Source organism: Phascolarctos cinereus, unplaced genomic scaffold, assembly GCF_003287225.1.
Source record: "Phascolarctos cinereus isolate Bilbo 61053 unplaced genomic scaffold, phaCin_HiC Scaffold_2;HRSCAF=192, whole genome shotgun sequence".
NCBI classification, from domain to species: domain Eukaryota; kingdom Metazoa; phylum Chordata; class Mammalia; order Diprotodontia; family Phascolarctidae; genus Phascolarctos; species Phascolarctos cinereus.
Window position 1 is genome coordinate 347,008,687 of NW_027555625.1, and position 21,730 is coordinate 347,030,416.

The window sequence follows — 21,730 nt, forward strand, 5'->3', positions numbered from 1 at the left end:
CAGAGCTCAGACGGGAAGGGCAGTGATTAGAATTTGCCTCAGATCAGACAACTTTGAGAGGAATGAAAGCTTGCAGTTTACCAATCTGAGCTGTCCCTGAGATCCTGAAATAAAACAATGCTAGATACCTCCAATAAGCAGGACCATCCCTGACCTTCCTTCCAGTAGCACACAGAGTCCAGCTCTAACATCAAGTCTGAAAGCAGGAAGTAAGCTGAAAGACTGAACAAACAAACAAAAATCCTACTACAAAAAGCTGTTGTGGTGACAAAGACATTTGAGGCACAAACTCAGAAGAAGAGAATGACTTCAAAACCTCTACAAGCAAATACTCAAAGAAATACATGGCCTGGGCACAAATTCAACTAGAATTCCTAGAGGAGATGAAGCAAGCATTTTTAAAAGTTTAAAATGTGTGTGTGCTCATATACAAAAATATTTATAGCAGCTCTTTTTGTGGTGGCAAAGAATTGGAAATCGAGGGGATGCCCATCAATTGGGGAATGGCTGAACAAGTTGTGGTATGTGAATGTAATGGAATACTATTGTTACATAAGAAAGGATGAGCAGGTGGACTTCAGAAAAACCTGGAAAGACATGAACAGATGCTGAGTGAAGTGAGGAGAACATTGTACAGAGTAACAGCAACAATGTGAGATGCCCAACTTTGATAGACTTAGCTCTTCTCAGCAATATAATAATCTAAGATAATTCTAAAAGACTCAAAATGGCACATGCTGTCCACATCTAGAGAAAGAACTATAGAGTCTGAATGCAAATCAAAGCATACTATTTTCTTTTTTTTGTTTGTTTTTTCTTTCTTGTGGTTTTTCCTTTCTGTTCTGATTCTTCTTTTACAATGACTAATATGGAAATATGTTTACTATGATTGTACATATACAGCCTTTATCAGATTGCATGCCATCTTTTATGTCTTAGGGAGGGGGGAAATTTTAGAACTCAAAATTTTATAAAAGTGAATGTTAAAAACAATAAATAAAATTTTAAAAAGAAAATATTTAAGAAAATAAAAAAATACAATGAAACAAAAAATAAAAATGTGTGTTTAATAAATGAGAGGCCTAGAGGGAAAAAAAATGGAAAGAAATGAGAGGTATTGAAGAAATAACAGTTTGTTACAAGAGGTGCAGGATCTTGCTCAAGCAACAAATTCTCTGAGATTTAGAATGGACTAAATGGAAGCCAGTAAGTCTATAAGATAATAAGAAATATTAAAACAAAGTCTAATGACCAAAAGATAGAAGAAAATATGTTTTCTCATGATAAAAACAACTTGATCTAGAAAACATCAAGGAGAAAAAAAATTATTGGAGGTATCAAGCATTGTTTTATTTCAGGATCTCAGGGACAGCTCAGATTGGTAAACTGCAGTTTAAGGTAATCGTTGGAGTACCTTAAAGCCATGTCCAAAATAGAGCTTAGATATCAATAAGAGTTTCAGGAAATCTTGGTTTTAAAAAATTCGGTTTTATCATCAGTTCTGAATTCTGTCCCTCCAGTCTCCTACCCCACCCATTGAGAAGGCAAGAAAAATAAAACCCATTACAAATGTGTATAGGCCTGCAAAACAAATTCCTGCTTTAGTCATGTCCAAAAAAAGAAAAGAAAATATACTTCAATCTACATTCAGAGTTCATCGACTATCTGGGGTTGGATAGTATATTTAATCATGAGTCCTCTGGAACAATTGTTTGTTGTGTTGATCAGAATTACTAAATCTTTCAAAGCTGATTATCTTTTCAATATGGTTATTACTATATAAATTTTTTTTCTAGTTATACTCACTTCATTTTGTTCCAGTTCATATAAGTCTTCCCAGTTTTTTCCTAAAACCAACCCCTTCATTTCTTATGTTTTATCACATTAATATTCCAATTAACGGACATCCCCTCAGTTTCCAATTCTTTGCCACCACAAAAAGAGCTGCTATAAATATTTTTTGTACATGTGGGTCCTTTTTCTCCTGTTTTTAAAAAATATCTTTGGGGTATAGACCTAATAGCAGTATTGCTGGTCAAAGGGTATGCAGAGTTTAATAGCTTTGGGGACTTAGTTCCAAATTGCTTTTCAGAATGCTTGGGCTAGTTCATAGCTCCACCAACAGTGCATTAGTGTACCTGTTTTTCCACAGCTGCCTCGCCTCCAACATGTCACTTTTCCTTTTTCTGTCATCTTAGCCAATCTGATGGATGTGACATAGTACCTCTGAGTTGTTTTAATTCTTGTTTCTCTATTAGTGATTTACAGCATTTTTTCATATGACTATTGATAGCTTTTCTTCCTTAGAAAACTGCCTATTCATATATTTTGACCATTTGTGAATTGGAGAATGGCTGTTATTCTTATGAATTTGACTTAATTGCCCATATATCTTAGAAATGAGACCTTTATCAGAAAAACATGCTGCAAAATTTTTCCCCAGTTTCCTGCTTTTCTTCCAATTTTAGCTGCATTAATTTTGTTTGTGCAAAATCTTCATAATTTTATATAATCAAAAATATCCACTTTATCTCCCGTGAATCCTTCTCTTGTTTGGTCATGAACTCTCCCCCTTTCCATAGATCTGATAGGCCATTTTGGGAAATCTTAAAGGAAAACTGCCCAGATCTCTTAGAACCATAGAGTAAAGTAGAAATAGAAAGAATCTGTTGACTACTTCCTGAAACAAACCCCCAAATGAAAACTCCCAGGAACACTGTGGTCAAAATCCAGAGCTTCCACGTCAAAAAATATGACAGTCAAGAAAGAAATATTTTTGAAAATGAGGAGCCACAGCCAGGACCACACATAATCATAGCAGTCACCACTATAAAGGATCAGAGCCCTTAGAGTATGATATTACAGATGGAAAAGGATATGGGTTTATAACCAAGAATAAATTATCCAGAAAAACTAAATATAATCCTACAGGGAGGGAAATGGATCTTTAACAAAATTAGAGAACATCCAAGCATTCCTGATGAAAGACCAGAACTGCATAGAAAGTTCAAAATTTAAACAGGAATTAAGAGAAACAAAAAGGCAAAAATAAGGGAACTTAAGGGACCAAATAAGGATCTGCTAATTTACATACAAATGTGGGGACATGATATATGAGCCCTCTCTGAGTCTTATCATCAGGGGTCATGGAAACTAATTAAACAAGGCCTTGGAGTAATTCTCTTATGTTCTGAGGACCTTTAGAAAAGAACTGAAAGTGAGGGGAAGAAGAATACATTGGAGGAGCAGAGGGAGGAAAGTGAGGGAAAATTATCTCACATAATCAGGGTGTATAAGTAGACATCTATACAAACAAGAAGGAAGAGGTGGGTTGGAGTGGCTGATACCTGAACCTTACTCTCATCTGAACTGGTCAAAGGAGGGAAGAATATATACAGACAGACACACTAGAGTTGTATACAAAAATACATTTCACTCAACAGGAAAATTGAGAAAGGAGAGAAGGATAAGGGGGAACTAGAAGGGCAGATTAATGAAGAGATTAGTCCTAAGCAAAACAAATTCTAAGGACAGAGAAAAACATTTTTTTTTTGAGGTGGCAAAGAATTGGAATCTGAGGGAGTTCCCATAAGCTGGAGAAAGGCTAAACACATTATGGTATATAAATGTGATGAAATATTATTGTGCTATAAGAAATAATGAAGGGGTTGATTTTAGAGCAACCTGGGAATACTTGTATGAACTGATGGAGAACAAAGTGAATAGAACCGGAAAACAATGACAACGATATGGTAATGACAAACAACTTTGAAAGAATTAAAGATTCTGATCACTGTAATGAACAGCCAGGATTTCAGAGAACTAGTGATGAGATATGCTACCTACCTCTGAATGGTGCAGAATGATCAGTTTGGACATTTGCACATAGTCAATGGAGAAATTTGTTTTGCTTGACTATGTTTGTAATGGGTTTTTTTTTTCAAATGGAAGAAAATGGGTTGAAGTTAGAGGGAGAGAAGGTAGAAATTTTTGCTAACTGAAAAAAATAAATTTTTTAAAGAAAATGATAGCTACAAAAAGTATAGATGAGACAGTCTTTTATGTATGGTAAGTGAGATACATACCTTTTTGAAAGATGCTTTGTAAATAAAGTTGGACTCTTTATTTTATTAGAGCCTGGTGAAGAGGTTCTCAATCCAAGACTTTTTTCTAGGTAGGGTTTGAAGGTATGATTCTTAGTACCCTTCACACAAGTATTGTCCCCTCTTAATGTATTATGTCTGGTCATTGCAAAGGACCCAGAGATCAGAGTCAAGCATGAGGAAGCAGGGAGGGGGTGTGTCTTCAGGGTTTTAAGTAGGCTGTAACATTATCATAAATGTGACTTGATAACATTATCAAAGAGGCTACTAGATAGAAAAGAGTTAGATACAACCAAACCACTGAACAACAACATTATCACAATTATTTGACTTTATGAAAATATCACAAAAATACAATACACATTTATTAAAACTACTTTGATGAGTACCATGAGAAGTATGAAGTTTAGATCTGATGCAATGCAAGTATTTATCATCCGCTTGTACAGTGTGTAAAACACTGTGCTGGGCACCAGGGATACAAAGATTAAAAAAACACCAGTTCCTCCCCTCCACTAGCTTACTTTCCACTGACAATATATAACAAACCGTTAATATAAAGTATATACTAAAAAAGTACAAGTAATTTTGGGGGTGGGGAGGTGGAGGACACTAACAACTGGAGATGAGGAAGGGTCTTATTTGTTGGTGGCACCTCAGCTGAGCCTTGAAAGGCACCGGAGATTCCAAGAGGAAGAGGTCAGGAGGGGTAACATGACAGTCATTGAAAAAAAAAGCTCATGCAAAGGCATAGAGGTAGGAGGTGGACTATCAAGTACAGGGAACAAATAGTAGCCCAGTTTGACTGGAATGAAATATTTGTATAGTCAATTAGGCAACTATTGGAATAGTCCACACCAGCAGCGATGAGGACCTGAGCTAAGATAGCAGGCACACAAATAAAGAGATAAACAGATGCCAAAGGCGCGAGGTCGTTCCCTATTGCAGTATTTTAAAAGTTTCTAAATGCAGTTTTGTGTCAGAAAAAGTTTAGGATTGTAGAAAAAGGTATGTAATTTTTCAATAAATCCAGCACAGACAACTCCAGTTCTGGGTCCAGTTTCTTGTTGTTGTTCTTCTCCTTTTTTTAACATTGTTTCCCCAAGATATATGGGTAATCATGGACTAACTCAAAGAACTGCCCATCCAACTACAACTGCAATGGATAACCTGAACAATAAATATTCTCCATCCTGTTGATTTTTCTTGTGGGGATTGTTAATGTTGTTCATAGCACTTCTACCAGTATGGCCATAGTTGTGAATAATAGAGAGGAAACCCACATTTGTCTAAAAGCTTTCTTACCATGGCTCTGACTAGCAGCTATAGAAAACAAATTTGAAATGTGCAGCATAGCTAAAATAATTCCTTTAGAAAAAAATAGGGCATTTTACTTACAAAGGCACACCCATATTTCCTCCCATCCCTTGACACATATAGATATTAATCCTTTATCCTTCTCAAAATGCCACTTAAACAATGATCCAGAAAGTCTTTCCTCTCTTGTTTTGGTTCAGACCTGTGATTTCATCAATATGGGGAGCTCCCAGGATGGAAACGCCCTCCAGTAATGTACAGTGGTAATTTCTGGTAGCTTTAATTTTAAGAGAGTTGACTAGGGCACTAAGATTAAGTGATTTGCCTATGATCACAACTTAAGTATTTGGCAGAGGCAGGATCTGGGCCCAGATCTTCCTGAATCTATACCTACCTTCTCTCAACTTCTCCACTCTACCCAGTTCTCCTATCTAACTGCTCCTCAGTCTCCTTCACTGGTTCTTCGTTTCATACCTACCAATGTGGGTGTCTCCCAAGGTTCCAACCTGAGCCCTCTTCTTGCTCAATACACTCTCACTTGATGATCTCATCAGCTCCCATGGCTTTAATTATTTTCTCTATGCAGATGATTTCCAAATCTGGATATCCAGCACTAGGTCTCCTGAACTCTTGGACAATTTGAACAGTAGGTATCTGAAATTTAACATGTCCAAAATAAAACTCATTACTTACCCCCATACCCCTTCCAAACTTTGTTGAGGATGCCATTATCCAATAACCTAAGCTCACAACTTTGGTGTCATCCTTGACTCCTCAATCACCCAAACATTCCATTACTAAATCTTGTCTTTTCAAAACATCTCTCTTATAGATCTCCTTTTCTTGCTCTTATACAGCCACAAGTCTAGTTCAGACCCTCACAATTTTGGACTACTGCTAATTATTTGAAGCCTTCTTGCTTCAATGATCTACCAAATCTATTTTCTACTCGATGCCAAGTTGATTTTCCTAAAGTACAATCTGATCACAATATCACTCTCTTGCTCAGTGTGCTCCAGAGGCTCCCTATTTTCTCCAAAATTTCTCCAATTTTCTCCCTATAAACTCCTCTTTAGCATTTAAAGCTCTTCATAATCTGGCTCCTTCCTGAGTTGCCAGTCTTCTCACACTTTTTCTTCCCTCTACCACATTCTGCCTGATTGCTATTAACTACATGCTCCATCTCCTTTGCATTGGCTGTCCCCCATTTCTGGAAATGCTCAGCCCCTTCAGCTCGGACGGACTCCGGCTTCCCTCAAGACTCAGCTCAAATCCCACCCTTTGGCAAGAGTCCTCTCCCTCCTTCCATCACTATATAGTGCCTTCCCTCTGAGATTACCTTCCATTCACACTGTATAACTGTAGCTATATAGATAATTTGCATGTTGTTTCCCCGTTCGAATGTGAGCTCTTTGAGGGCAGGGACCTGTTTTGTTTTGGGGGTTCTCCCCCTTTTCTTGCATTTTCAGTGCTTAGTACACACATGCCTAATAAATGTTTGCTGACTGTTAAGTGCTTGACAAATGCTTGCTGAACAAGGACCAGTCAGGATTCCAGAGGTTCCGTGGTCCATTTCACCCACCTCTGACCGAGGGGGCTGCTTTTCCTTCTCTTTCCAATGGAAGCGGGGGTGGGGAGGGAGGGCCAGAAAATAACATTTAGGTGACTGAGGAGGCTGTGACAACAGCCCGGGAGGGCGGAGAGGAGGTGCCGAGGGCCTGAATCGGGGGGCTGGAGCCGGGATCGTCGCGGCCCGGCTGCCCGGCCCCGCCGGCGCCTCTCCCCGGCTCTCCCTCCGCCGCGTCCTGGATTTTCGTTTCGGATTCTAAGGCCCGAATCCTCACATTTCAGCCGACATTCTCCCGGTCACAGACCCGTCTGCCCTTTGACAGAAATCAGTGGAGCCCGAGAGACTCCATTCTGGCTCCAATGACCACGGGCGAAAAAGCTGACGACAGGTGGCATTTCTCCGGCCCATTTGCGCCTTCCCCCATCGCCACACCTACCGCCCTCCCCAGGGTCAGGGCAAGGCCAGGCCGCGGCCCACCTTCTTTCCTCTTCTGTCCCTCTCTGCTTGCCGTCCCGAACCAGGTGGGCTCAAGAAGCTTCCGGTCCTGCGCACGCCGCGTCCTGTCCCCGCCCTGCCGCCGTTGCCATGGTAGTGGTGGTAGAGCAGGCGGGCAGGGCGAGGCCCGTTCGGCTAGGCCTTGTCCTCGCGGCTGGGCTGGGGCTAGGGCCACGACTGCTCGGAGCCAGGCCCGTGGGGCCGCAGGATGGGCTGAGGCGGCGGCGGCGGCTGCCCTGACCAGGTCAACGACAGGGCGGAGCTGAGAGGGGGATGCTGCAGCCGGGCCTGGGAACCGCGGGTTTGATGAGGGGGATGGAGGATTGAGGCAGTGTGGGAGCCTAGGTAATGGGAGGTGATTCCGGCGGGGCACAGGGGGGATGCCTGGGGCAGAGGTCTCTGGGGGCGAGGTCGTACTGTGACCTGTGAGGGGACCGAGGCCTCTGGGAACTTCATGAGGGAGGTTCTGACCGGGGTGGAGACGGTGATGTGGGGAGCGGAGTAGGGGGCACCTCCCTGGGGGTTGATGAGGGAGTGAGACTTGCAGGTGTGGGGGGTGGGAGGAGGTGGCGGGCGCCTGAAGGGCTGAGACCTGCCCAAGGGCTGAGGCAGGAAAGCTGAGACCTCGCTGGGTACGCGCAGGGGGAGTGGGTTGCCAGCACCACCTTGGCACCTTCAAGATGGGGAGGGTCCTAGAGAATGTAGGTAGGAGGTTCGAAGCTGTGTTGGAATCCCAGGTTTGATGGGGGGAGGGTAAGTATGGGAGTCCCGTGTTGAATGAGGATCCCCAGGTGTTGAAGGGAAGCGAATATCTGTGGGAACCCAAAGTTTAATGTGGGTGATTGAAGCCATGTGAAAAGTACAGTTAGGAATTATGTGTGTAATGAGGACGGAATCACAAGATTTCGAGGAGCGCCTGCGGTAGTGCCCCAGAAGAAATGCAGAAAGTCGGGGAAGGGTGGGGAGAAGGGAGAAAACTTTTACTTTCTCCTTTGTTCGTCTAGTATTTGGGACCAGACGTTCACAGATTTCTTAAAAATCCTTATTTTGTGTAGGAATAACTTCTGGTGCAAATGGATTTGTCCTAGAAATAGATTTCCAGCTTGGAGCAAATACAAGTATAAACATTTGTCTTTTTTCCCCCCCTTTATTTCTGTGAAGAACTAGAAACCAGTCTTGAAAATGGAGATGTATGAAACCCTTGGAAAAGTGGGAGAGGGAAGTTATGGAACAGTCATGAAGTGTAAACATAAGGATACTGGGCAGATAGTGGCCATTAAGATATTTTATGAAAAACCGGAAAAATCTGTCAACAAAATTGCAATGAGAGAAATAAAGTTTCTAAAGGTTTGCTTCTTTTGCCATAATTGCTATGTAAGTCAAGAGAAATGGCTAGGAGATAAAAGTCATTTCCATATTAGGATATTTTGATAAATTATGTGCTGTTTGTATGTATATACACATTAGTAGAAAAAGGTGTCGTATCAATTTTATTGTTTACCTTTTATGATTTATGGAAAAAAATACAGAGAAGTTATAGAAAGTAGGTATTTTGAAATTATAGCACATATAACATGCATGCACAAAAGTTCAAGTTTTTACAGCCCTATTTTATGAAAGAATCATTAAGATTAAGCAGTTGTAAATGCACAACTCTTTGTCTACAAAAAGGAGACATATTTAGATAGATAAATAGCAATTCAGGTTAATAAAATATAAATGTCAAATGTGTTGTACACACAGTGAGTGCTATAGGAAGGGGTTCTTAGGCGCCCTGTTGTTTGGGAAAGGTTCAATTAGAATTTGAGTTGGATGTTACAGGTTGGGTAGGATTTAGGTAAGTAGAGAAGGGTAGGTGTTTCTGGCCAGGGTAACCTCAAAAGAGAAGATGGGGAGGTAAGAATATATGGAAGGTAGATCATTTTCTGTAGGTAAGAAGATTTGAGTTGGAGAGGTAGATTGAGGCCACATTGTGGAGGACCTTGCAATTTCATGCTAAGGTTCTTTGAGTAGGAGGCAAACATACAAAATAATACCCTCAGAAGAATTTAACCAGACTTGATGGCTGCCAAACTGCATCTCTTAAAATTTTTAAAAAGTGCTTTACATTCCTTAGGTAATGAAAGTGTCACTATTCCCATTTTAGAGAAGAGCAAACAGGCTTAATTAAGTGACTTTCACCAAAGTTTTACAAGGAGGCAAGGACAGATTCAGGAATCTAATCCAAATCTTTTCACCCCCAATTTCAGCGTTCCAAAGTTTCTAGCCTGAGTGACAGGTGGAATTGTGGCATCAATACCGTCCAGGAACAGCTAGTTTGAAGGGAAAAATGAGTTCAGTTTTAGACTTTTTCTATTTGAAGTTTCCTTTTTCAGTTTCGAGGTGGGAAGAGATGCAGATCTATATAGAAACGATCTTTGAAATCATAAAAGTAAATGAAAACATGGAAGAAAGAATTAGATGAGAGAAGAGCATAATTGTAGTGTGTGAACCTTGACCACATGTAATGCTTTAAAGACTTATGCATGTATTTCATTTACTAGGCTATGAAGTGGGAGGGTGAAACAAAACTTCTTGAGTTTTGTTTAGAAGGTAGTGCTTTTCTTTTTTAAACATTTAAGAATACAGTTGCCTAGTTTAGATATTTATTTTAATTTGAGCTGTATACAGAACATAGATAGTGATCACCTATTAAGGAGATAGTTTTTTTCTGTAATATAAAAAGAATATTTTTGCCTCTTGTGGATCTACATTGTTCAGTTGTTTTTCAGTCGTGTCCAACTCTTTGTGACCCCATTTGGGGTTTTCTTGGCAAAGATACTGGAGTAATTTTCCATTTCCTTCTCCAGCATATGGATCTACATTAGTTATGACCAATTTTGTAAGAAGAAAGGTATAGGTATTTTCTGCCTTAAACAAATGACGTAGTCTATACAATGAAAAGGGGAATCCAGTAGGTATCATTTTGTAGAGAATGCAGGACGCAGCATAAAGTGCTGGCCTTGGAGTCAGAAAGATCTAGGTTCAAATCCTACCACTGAAACTAGCTGTATAACTCTGGGCAAATCATTTAAACTTTGTAATCTTAAGACTTCTTTAATAAGTCATCCAACACTAGGTTCTTACAGTGAAGAAATCACAAGTTCTTCATATATTTTTAAGACCGCTTTTATAATTGTAATATGTGCTAATTCAAAACTGTACTCTTAGTGAAAATAGCCCTTATTACTATCATACTTAGGTTGAAATAGAACTCTTCCCAAAGAAAATGTTTTTTTGTCTGTCTTGGTTTTTCTTTAAAGTTTTGTAGCTGGTTATTTTTTCTGTTTAATCATTTGGGAAAAAAAATGCCCAATTTGTCACAAGACTGAAGGCATTTGTGAAAATGTGTATTAATGTCATGACTATTAAATAAAAATATGATTTTGAGATACCTCAAATGTGTTATCTCTGATTTGCTTATTTCTAGCATGACTTTACCTTGATGTCATTGAATTTTATAGTGCTTTATAGTTTGAACTAGATAGAATTCTTAGTCTTAACTCACTCTGACAATCTGAGCTAAACCCAATTTCTGTGAAGACGTAATAACTTCTGTAAAAGCTCTGTAAAACATCATTAGTGGGTGTGTTTCTATGGAGCTCAACTCTACCATCTGCAGAAAAAAAAAGTAATAAAACTAGGATAAAAAAAGGAAGTTGGGCATGTTTTTGATTTCATTGTAGTGTTTAGAGAAGATTCGAACACTCATTCTGGATAACCTACCTGTAGTATATCTACTCTTTTAAAACATCCTTGTTTTTATTACCTTTGTCTTTTACACAGAGAGGCCCAAAAGTCTTAAGTATGATTTATTTAAACTTAAAGCCTAAAACTGCACTCAGACTTTTAGGCCACTTGGTACGATAAAAACTGAGCTGGAAACTATGGTATTCTTCTTTTGGTTTAGTGGTTTGTGTTGTAGTGATCAGAAGTAATTATCTTTTTTTACTGCTGTCCTTATGATGCCAGACCTTGCCAACTTGAGAACTGGGATAAGAAATTTAAAAAAAAAACTTTAAAGAGATTTTTAGAACGTTTGTCTTTTAGTCACATTAAAAGAATTGAAAAGGTGAAATTGCATAAGACTCTAATTTATAGTAGTTTTTAAAAATCCACATGTCCCTTAGAATAAATATAAATATTTTACCATGAAATGTTTAATAATCTAATAAATGTAACATTAAAATGTACCTCTTTCAACTAGAGTTAAGAGTTTTGATAAAATTGGTACAGAATATTACCACATAAAATTTTTTCCTTAGAGAATTGGTAATTCAACTTCTTATTATAATTTAAGGTTTATAGTCAAAAATAGTATTTACTGTAGGTCAACAGCCAGTCAAAAGAAAATAGGCTTGCTGGAAATGATAAAATGTTTGCTTTGGTGTATGAGTTGGTTTTTTTTTTTTCTGTTAGGAACATTAGTGATTAGCTCAGTAGCTTTACCTCAATAAGAGGTAAGCTCAATAAGAGTAAGTCCTTGAGTATATGAGTTGAATTGAAATATACTGTTATCTCAGATGACTGAGCATTAAATGAATTATCCCCATTTTTGCTTTCTAAACAGATTTGAGAGAGAATATTTTTGACATCCTAAAAAATATAATGATGAAAGATGATTTTGAAGAATCCTGGTGTAAAATCAAGATGGTTCTTATAAGAAGCGTTTTGTATATTTAGTTGAATAATGTGAACATATGGCAGTGTTCCACTCATAGATAGCTTCACAAATTCCCGTTAAGTTCCTACAGTTGTGTTTACATTGTGTGTACATATTTAAAGTAAAAAATTCTTATGAGAAGTTTTTAGGCATTTTAAAGTAATTCTCTTGCATTTTGGTAATTTATTTAGATGTCTACCCAATACTTCTTCCATTGTTTTTTAGTGTTTAGGACCTAGTGTCTAAGTGAAGTTACAATAACTGGTAGTTCTGTGATATATAGGCACAAGCAGTGCAGTTAATTGTGTCTGTCACCTCTACTATGTCATTGAAATCAGTTTAAGATTGTAAGCTCTACTGATATAAAAGCTGTTATTTACCACCATTTAATAAAGATATTGGATTGACTTACGAGTGGAACTTAAAAGTTGACATTTATACTCTCTAACATTTTGCCAAATATCAACATCGGCATACTTCTGACTAGTTATTTTGGAAAAAGCAAATGTGAAAAACTGAAGGGTTATATTAACAAGGAGGTATTACCTTCAATTAAAGAAGATCCTTCAGTGGACCAAAATTCTCTTAATTTGTGATTCTCAAGTTGTAATATTAGAGGAAAAGTGATAATATTTTAACCTCGATTCAATATTGTGTAGGGCTTCTATACAAGTTATAGTGTTTGGAATAATTTCTGAAAACCTTTTTTTCTTTTGTTAATAGCAATTTCGTCATGAAAACCTGGTCAATCTGATTGAAGTATTTAGACAGAAAAAGAAAATTCATTTGGTATTTGAATTTATTGATCACACAGTTTTAGATGAGTTACAGCATTATTGTCATGGACTTGAGAGTAAACGACTAAGAAAATACCTCTTCCAGATCCTTCGAGCAATTGAGTATCTTCACAACAATAATGTAAGTGCTTCACAGTAAACCGACATAATTTTAGGCTTACTATAAACATCTTCATGCTATTTAAAAGCTTATTTGTCATTAAATTTAACTTGCTAATGTTTATTTCCATAATGATCATAATAAGATTAAGTGATTGTGGAAATACTATTGGGAACCATTGGGGACCCAATACAAAAAAGTAGAAGATTACAGTCAGGGGCCTTATATTTGAGGATCTAGAACACATACCCAAGACAAAAGACTAAAACAATTAACTGTACCAAGTAAGAAAAGAAAGTGAAAACTGGGAGCCTTCACGGGTTCAAGATGAACAGGTCAAGACAAAATAGCATGTTCTTTTTTTGACAGACGTATTATACCGGTGGGTCAGGGGAATGCCTGGATTTTAGCAAGGCATTTGACAAGTTATCTTTATAGACAAAATAGAAAGATGTGAGGTAGATGTAGTCAAGTTAGTTGTAACTGATCAAATGATAAAGTTGAAAGAGTAGTGAGTAATGGAATGTCATCATGGAGGGAGGTGTCTAGTGGAGTCTATTGGGGATAAATAGATGCTCAGACCTATTCTAGTCAACATTTTTTATCAATGACTTGGGTGAAGGCATAGATAGGATACTTATAGAATCTCCAGATGACATCAGACTGGGAGTAAACATGTCATAATAGAATTGGGATTCGAAAAGATCTAAATAGTGTCTCTGATAATATAAAAATATCTGATAACATTTCAACTTCAGTAGTTTTAGGTCTTGTATACAAGTTAGTGTGCCTCAAATAGTTTCTGAAAACCTTTTTTCTCTAAAAGAGTTTTCAAAAATGAAATCAAGCTAGAGGGTAAAAAAGTGAAATAAGTCTAAGAAATTCAAAATCCTTTACTTGTGGAATTGATTTTTTGAATCAAAGTACAGGATGGAGGAGTGTAGCTGTCAATCAACAAGCATTTATTAACCCTTTGTTATAGGCCATGAATAGTAATAAACTTTGAGGATACAAAATTTGATAGAACATGTGGGAAGTTAGTAGACTTATAAGGTCAATATAAATCAACAGCGTAATGTCAGCCCAAACTAACAGTGTCACAGACCACATTTATGGAATTATAGTGTCCAGAATATGGGAGGTGATAATCCCATCATATTCTGCCCTTGTCAGATCACATCTGGAATATTTTGTTTGGTTCTAAGTGCCATAGTTTAGGAAGCACATTGCCAAATTTCAGGTGCATCCGGAGGGGGGTGGGTAACCATTATGGGTGATGAGATGACCAAAGACCATGATATTTTACAGGACATCAATTAAAAGAGAAGAGAAGCCTTAAGGGAGAGATAATTACCTTCAAATATTTGGAAATCTGTCAGGTGAAAGAAGGATGGTATTTTTTCTGCTTGGTCCTAGAGGGCAGAATTGGGAGCAGTAGGTACAAGTCGCAGAGGTAGAGAGGTTATCTGCATACAAAGAAAAACTTCCTGGTCATTAGAGCTGTCCAAAAGTGGAATGGGTTGCCTGTGTAATTATTGAGTTCTTTATCACTGTAGGTCTTCATATGTAGACTGGGTAACCACCTTTGGAGGATGTTGTAGAGGGGATTCCTGTTCAGGTACAGATTGGATTAGATGACTTCTGAGTTCTCTTCTAATTCTGATTCTGAGTACATGTTAATATAGTGCAAATTGAAGACATGGGGGACTGAGGTGTTCCTAATACAAGAATGTACAATGAGGTCAATCCTAGAATCTTGGAGGTAAGTGTTGAGCTAGGTTTTGAAGACCAGAAATGTGGGTTAGAGAGGGGAGGGCATGAATGAAAGCATGGGTTGTGGATTTTGGAGATGGCATCTTGCTTACCTTGACTATCTAGAGTCCTCTTTTGAAAGAAATGAGTAAGAAATTATTTTAGCTGAGGGTGGAGGGCTTTGCAACCTTGCTTAGTGGGAAAGCATTATAAAGAATTTAATGTTGACTTGTACCTTATCTAGGACATTACAGTTCACCAAACATGTATTCAATGACTTTTGTGTGTAGAATTACAAAGTGTAGATAAGGATGGAAGTTAGCCCTATTAGAGCTCATGGTCTGATAGGGGATGACACATACACACAGAGATAACTAATAAAACAACACACAAAAAATTGTGTGGAAAAGTACAAAATGAGCTGCAGTGTGAGATCCCACTGAAAGGAAGGTCATTACTTAATTACTCCCTGGAGTGATCAGAGAAGGCTTTATAGAGGAGCTAATTAATATTGGGTTTTAAAGGATAGGCAAAATTTTAACAGACAGGTGGAGGAGGACAGATTAGTCCAGATATGGAGCTGAGGGAGCAGAAGCAAAGAAATAGGAAAATGCATGGCATGGTTAGTGGGGATAGCAGTCAGGTTGGCTGTAATATAGATTAAGTAGGAGAAAATAGTACATGATAAAGCTGGAAAGACCATCAGATTAGCAGTAGATTGTGGACTGCTTGAACTTGGTAGGTAATAAGAAACCATTGAAAATTTTTGAGCAAGGAAGTGATATAATCAAATTTGTGCATAATGAAGATTGCAATAGTATGAATAATAGATTGGAGGGTAATAATGGAGATAAGAGAGTAGAGGCAAAAGAGCTGTGAGAAGTTCCTTGCAGGGAGCAGGAGGCAGTGAGAGTTTCTGCTAATGTAGCAGTGGGAATAAAGAGGAGGGGACTAGAGGTAGAATCAATAAGACTTGGGCACTGATTGTGATGAGGAAAAATTTAATGACATCAAGATATCAAACATTGGAAGCTGAGTGAATGGTGTTACCACTGACAGTGAATTCAGTGGGAGAGATAAAGATAAGCTCAGTTTTTTTGTTTGTTTGTTTTTTGGCAAGGCAGTTGGGGTTAAGTGACTTGCGTGGAGCCACACAGCTAGTGAGTGTTACGTGTCTGAGGCTGGATTTGAACTTGGGTCCTCTGAACTCCAGGGCTGGCTCTCTATCCACTGTGCTATCTTGCTGCCCCAATAAGCTCAGTTTTGAACATGTTGAGTTGTTAAAAATTTTAGGTGGAGATGAGGCTCTGGACGGAACTTGAGAGAAAGGTTAGAATTGTAGTTATAGATCTGGGAGACATCTTCAGAGAGATAAGAATTGAGGCCTTCCTAGGTTACCCAGGAAGAGAAGTGGGCCAAGAATAAAACCTCTGGAACATCCATTGTAAGGTATTGGGAAGAGAATAAGGAGCTAGTAAAAGGGGTAGATGAGCAATTGGAGAAACAGGAGAATTAGAAAAGTGTATAATTTCTAAATCCAAAGCAGTGTTTATCCAGGAGATAAGTGTAAGATGGTGTGAAAAAGTCAAGAAGAATAAGGACTGAAAAAAAAATTGCCATATTAGATTATTGCTGATCTTTGAAAAGTGTTAGTGGGGAGGGGGAGAATAAAATTGCTAGGGACTGGCAAAGATAGAGTGGGTGATGAGGAAACAGAGATAATGGGTATAAATAACCTGTTAAATAGGCTGTGGGGTTGAGTTAGTTGGAGAAGGCTTCAAAAAGGGGTTCAGAACTAGACTTGGACCTGGAAACATGAGTAAGATTTGAATCAGTGGATCATCAACGCTAATCTCTGGATTCTGTCTTTAACCTCGGGCTTTCCTAGGGAGCCATGCTTCAAGCCTCCTGCCTCTGGCCTCTTAGCTGTGGAGACTGCCAAGAGCCCTGAGTCAGCTCCTGATACAGGGCACCCAACAGTGGCTTCTTTGCCTCAGAGACTTCTCTCTCGGAAGGCTCTGGAGGCCCTTCCTGAACTTTATTCAGTTTGAACTATAGTTCTTTTTTCCTTGCTGGAGTCTTTCAGGTGATACTTTTGCCTGTTTCTGCTTCTTGCAACAGGCATCCTGGGCCTTGAAGGACACAGCATGTTACAAGTTTGGATCTTGAGGGAGGGCCTTGAAGTCTGTTCACCTGTCTCCTTCAATAGACCTCTCTCCAGCCACTGATACTCTGCCAGAACTCATGCTTTAATGATTAGCGTATTCTCTCTCCTCTTATCCTCATCATCCTGGTGATTGTGAACCCTGCTGCTAAAGCACATGCCTCATTTCCCATCTCCAACTACCTGTTTCCTCCCATCCTACTCAATTATTCTCCTTCCCTCACTCCCCTCCATGTCCACCTTCAGATCTACGTACCCCTTACAATATGGTGTCTGGAATGCCTGCTCCATAGTTCAGAAACATGCTTTCATCTTAAACATATTCCTTTCTTATTCTCTCTGTCTTCTGGTACTCACTGAGACCTGGCTTCTTCCTGATGACACTATCTTTGGCCATCCTTTTCAGTATTAATTTCACTCTTATCCCCTAACTCGTTGATGGTGGTAGTTGGGACAGTCAGAATACTCCTCAACTGGATCCTCACTACAACAAATGCTTTTTGTTGTTTAGTCATTTTCAGCTCATTTTACAGATCAGGAAAGAGGATTAAGTGACTTGCCCAAGGTTCACATATCTAGTAAGTATCTGAGGCCCCATTTGAGCTCAGGGAGTTGAGTCTTCCTGACTCCAGACCCAGCACTTAGTTGCCCCATATTCCTTTTACACCTCTCTAATCAATTTGTTTTCTCACTTAACACATAGCTATTCCAAACCAATTCACCCCTCCTCAAGCCCTCTCAGCTGAGGACCTGGCCTCACGCTCCACTGAAAAAAATTGAGGCCACTCCCTGAGAGATCTCTCTTGTGCTACTTCATCTCATTTCTCTCAGGCATCTTCCTCCACTATTTTCCTATTTCTGTCCCTACTGAAGAAGTGGTCCTTCTTCCAAAGGCAAACTTGAATATATGTGTCCTTAATCCTTCTTTAGCAGATTTTCCCCTGTATGATTTTCCATTCTTCTCATCTTAACTCCTACTGGCTGTTTCCTTACTGTCTACAATTATTCCAATCTTTCCTCCATCCTTGAGAAACTGTCACTTGATCTGGCTATCCCTCCTAGCTACTGCCTCATTTCTCTTCTGCCCTTCTTGACTAAACTTCTTGAGAATGTTGTCTATGCTAGGCCCCTTTGCTTCCTCTCATGTCACTTTTAAACCCTCTTTAATATGGCTTCTGACCTCATAATTCAACTGATCCTGCTCTTTCCAAAATTACCAGTGATCCCCTTCTTGCCTGATCTGATGGCCTCTTCTTTCCTCATCCTTCTTGACTTTTGACACTATTCATCATCTTCTCTTTTTGGCCTTTGACACGGTTGATCTTCCTGTTCTCCTCTGTCTAGGTTTTCATGCCACTGAGCTTTCCTGGTTCTCCTCCTACCTGTAATGACCACTGTTTAATAATCTTGGTTGGATCTTCATTTAGGGCTTGCCCACTAACTGTGGTATCCCCAAAGACTCTGTTCTGGGACCTCTTTTCTTCTTCCATATTATATTACTGGATGATTTCATGCATTCCCATGAGTTCATTTTATCATCTCTATTCAGATAATTGTCAGAATAGTATGTCCAGCCCTAGCCTGAGCTCTAGCTCAGCCATCATTGGCTGAGCCACCATTTTGGCTCCTCAGCCTAGATGTCCCATAGACATCTCAAACTCAGCATGCCTAACACAACACTTATTATCTTTATCACCAAAACTCTCCCCTATTCCAAACTTCTCTGTTGCTGTTGAGAGCACCATCATTTTTCCAGTCATTGAGGCTTGCAAATTTTGACCTCTCTCTTGCATTCATTCCATGTCTGTCATTCCTGCTTCCAGAAAGCTGAGACTGATGGATCAGTTGAGCTTAGGAGTTATGGGCTGTGGTAGGGCTAAAGCTGATCAGCTGCCTGCACTAAGTCCAGTACCAATATGTTGAGCCCCTGGGAGTAACGTGGCCACAAGGCTGCCTATGGTGGCTCAGGTCAGAAATGGAGTGGGTCAGAACTTTCATTTTGATTAGCAGTGGAATCAAGGCCATGAGTAGCCATTGCACTTCCAGACTGGGCAAGATAAGAAGACACTCAGTCTTAGGAGAAAAAAAAAAAGACCTCTAAGTAGGGAAGATGCCCCTATACCTCTCCCCACCCCACTCTCAGAAAGCATGTTTCACTTTTACACAGCTCTTAATTGTTAAGAGTTTCTTCTGACATCATTAGTTTATAAACTCATTTGTGATTCATCATGCAAGAGGATGGCACAAGACTAAAAGAATGCTATTGCCTCATAAAACAATAAGAAAAGAGTAGAGGGAGAAAATGAGTCTATAAAGATTACCAAGCCAACTAAGTCAGATCATCACAAGAGAATTTATAGATGAAGCTGGAAGGAAGATTATAGAGATGCAAAATGGAAACAGTTTGCCAGCATGTCTATAGTAATCTATTCTCATTACTGATGACAATGGAATTTGCTGCATTTGGAATCCAGCCCTTCAGAACTTGTACTATATGAATAAATAGAAATGACACAAAAATATGAAGTCAAGAAGGGTTGCTGGACATTAAAGAAGAATTTGATGTTAGAGGTGGTAGAATTTTCAAAGCTTTCATGAAGTGATTTTTAAAATAAAAGAAGACAAGATGCCAAAGGAGTGGAAAAATAATAGTAGACATTATTACTGAAAAAGGCAACCAATTAGACCATAAGCAGGTATTAACATATATGCCTAATTTTTTCATCTTTAGAAAATTTTTATGACAAAGGTCTGCATGAATCAAGAGTATCCTTGATGAAAATAAGAAATAAGAAGAAGCAGGTTTATGAAAATTATTTTGTTTACTACAGTATGTCTTCAGAGTCACAAAATGGACAAACGTGTAGAGAATAGAAGATGCTACAGTGATGATTATTACTAAAATCATTTGATTTAGAGCAAAATAATTTTTAAAGACTTTTCTTGAACAAGGTACCTTCCATGCATTTATTAAGATAATATGAGATTCCTTGATAAATGAAACCACAGATATGACTTTGTTCAGTACTCTTGTCATTATCACCATCAAGGTAGGCAGGAATACAGGTAAGTGATGAGAGAATAAACTATAGTGATTTAACATTGGGAATACATTGACATTGTACCAAATGAGGTCCAGTTAAAATGTATTTGCCTAGGACTAAGGTCTTAAAACTTTGAGCATTAGGGCTTTAAACTAAAATGGAGAAGAGAAAAAACTACCAGTGTATGTCAAGCTGAAACTATAGAGAGTAATAGGTATAAGCAGAATATCAGTAGAAAATCTAACTCAAGAAGATGCTAAAGAAAAAAATCTTATAATAAAAAGCTTAGCCTCATATCTATATGGAAACATTATTAGTAATAAGGAGAACTAGTGATCCTAACATGAGGCAAAGTTGACTTCATAGCTATCATTGATATTAGAGCATGGGCCCATATTAAAAAAAACAAAAACAAATAAGAGGGGCAATTCAGTTCAACAACCATTTAGTAAGTGACTTACTATCTTCTAGGCATGGTGCTAGGCTCTGGGACTATAAAGAAGTCTCTGCCTACAAGGAACTTATATTCTACTGGGAGGAAATAACACATATGCAGATAATTAAGTACAAAATATATGTGGTATGTTAATACAAAATTCTTTTGTTGGGGGAGCACAAACCTACTCCTTCCTGTAGGAGGCAGTACCTGAGTTAGGCTTTGAGGTAAGTTAAGGATTCTCTGAGGCAAAGGGAAAGGGGGAGAGCTTTCTAGGCATGGGGAACAGCTTGTGCAGAAGGACAGAAATGGGAGATAGGATTACAAGTAGTTAAATTTAATGGGAACTTAGAATACATTAAGAGTAATAATGTGTGATAAGTCTGGAGAAGTTGGAGCCAGATTATGAAAGATTCTACATGCCGAAGAGAGGAGTTTACAGATTTAGAGGCAATAAAGAGCTTCTTGGAGTTTCTTGAGCAGATGAATGCCGTGGTCAGTTCTGTGCTTTAGGAACCTCAGTTTGGCCCCTGTGTGGAGAATGGATTAGAGAGGACAGAAACTCGAGGTAGACATAGAACCAAGAAGACATAGTCATATGAGAAATAGAAAAACATGATAGGAGAGCACTGGGGTAAGGAGAAATTGTGAACTATTAAACCTGTGAAAGATTTCTCCAAAATATTTATCATAATATCAAAACAACTCGGAGATTTCTGTTCACATCCTAGCATTTGGCAAAGGTGATAAAAAATGGGAATAATATTGAAGGAGCTACACAAAAACGGGTACACTAATGTACTATTAGAGTAGCTGTGAATTAGTCCAGACATTCTGGGAAGCAATTTGGAATTATGCTAAAGAAAAGTGGCTGAAATTCCCAAACTCTTTGACCCAGAGATCTTAGTGCTGGGCATATAACCCCAAGGAGGCCAAAAGCAGAAAGAACAGTCTCATATACTAAAATATTTATAGCAGCACTTTTCATGGTAGCAAAGAACAACAAAAAAGTATATGCCCATCAACTGAGTAGTGGCTAAACAAAATGTGGTTACATTAGTAGAATGTTACTGTACTGTAAGAAATGATGATTATGAGGAATTCAGAAGAGCTTGGGAAGGCTGATGGCAAATAAAGTAAATAGGACAAGGAAAACTATACTTAACAATTTCAGCAATGTAAATGGAAAAAATGAAAAATGAATCTGAATGCTATATAATTACAATGGCCAAACTTGGCACCAGAGAAGA

General features: G+C 38.6%; 1 protein-coding gene across 7 annotated transcripts in view; it reads left to right on the top strand.

Moving 5' to 3' along the window:
- The first annotated feature begins 7,549 nt into the window (after nucleotides 1–7,549).
- The window catches only part of CDKL3 (cyclin dependent kinase like 3), a 68,366-nt gene continuing 54,185 nt past the window's right edge, over nucleotides 7,550–21,730 (top strand). For 5 of the 7 annotated variants that reach the window (XM_078150362.1, XM_078150360.1, XM_078150361.1 and 2 more), the window contains exons 1-3: nucleotides 7,550–7,830; nucleotides 8,647–8,832; nucleotides 12,911–13,105. In XM_078150362.1, coding sequence (XP_078006488.1) covers nucleotides 8,668–8,832; nucleotides 12,911–13,105 — 360 coding nt within the window. In that variant the 5' untranslated portion in view covers nucleotides 7,550–7,830; nucleotides 8,647–8,667. Of the gene's footprint in view, nucleotides 7,831–8,646; nucleotides 8,833–12,910; nucleotides 13,106–21,730 lie in introns of those variants that run through there. The other 2 variants (XM_020991201.2, XM_020991206.2) reach the window with 2 other exon arrangements.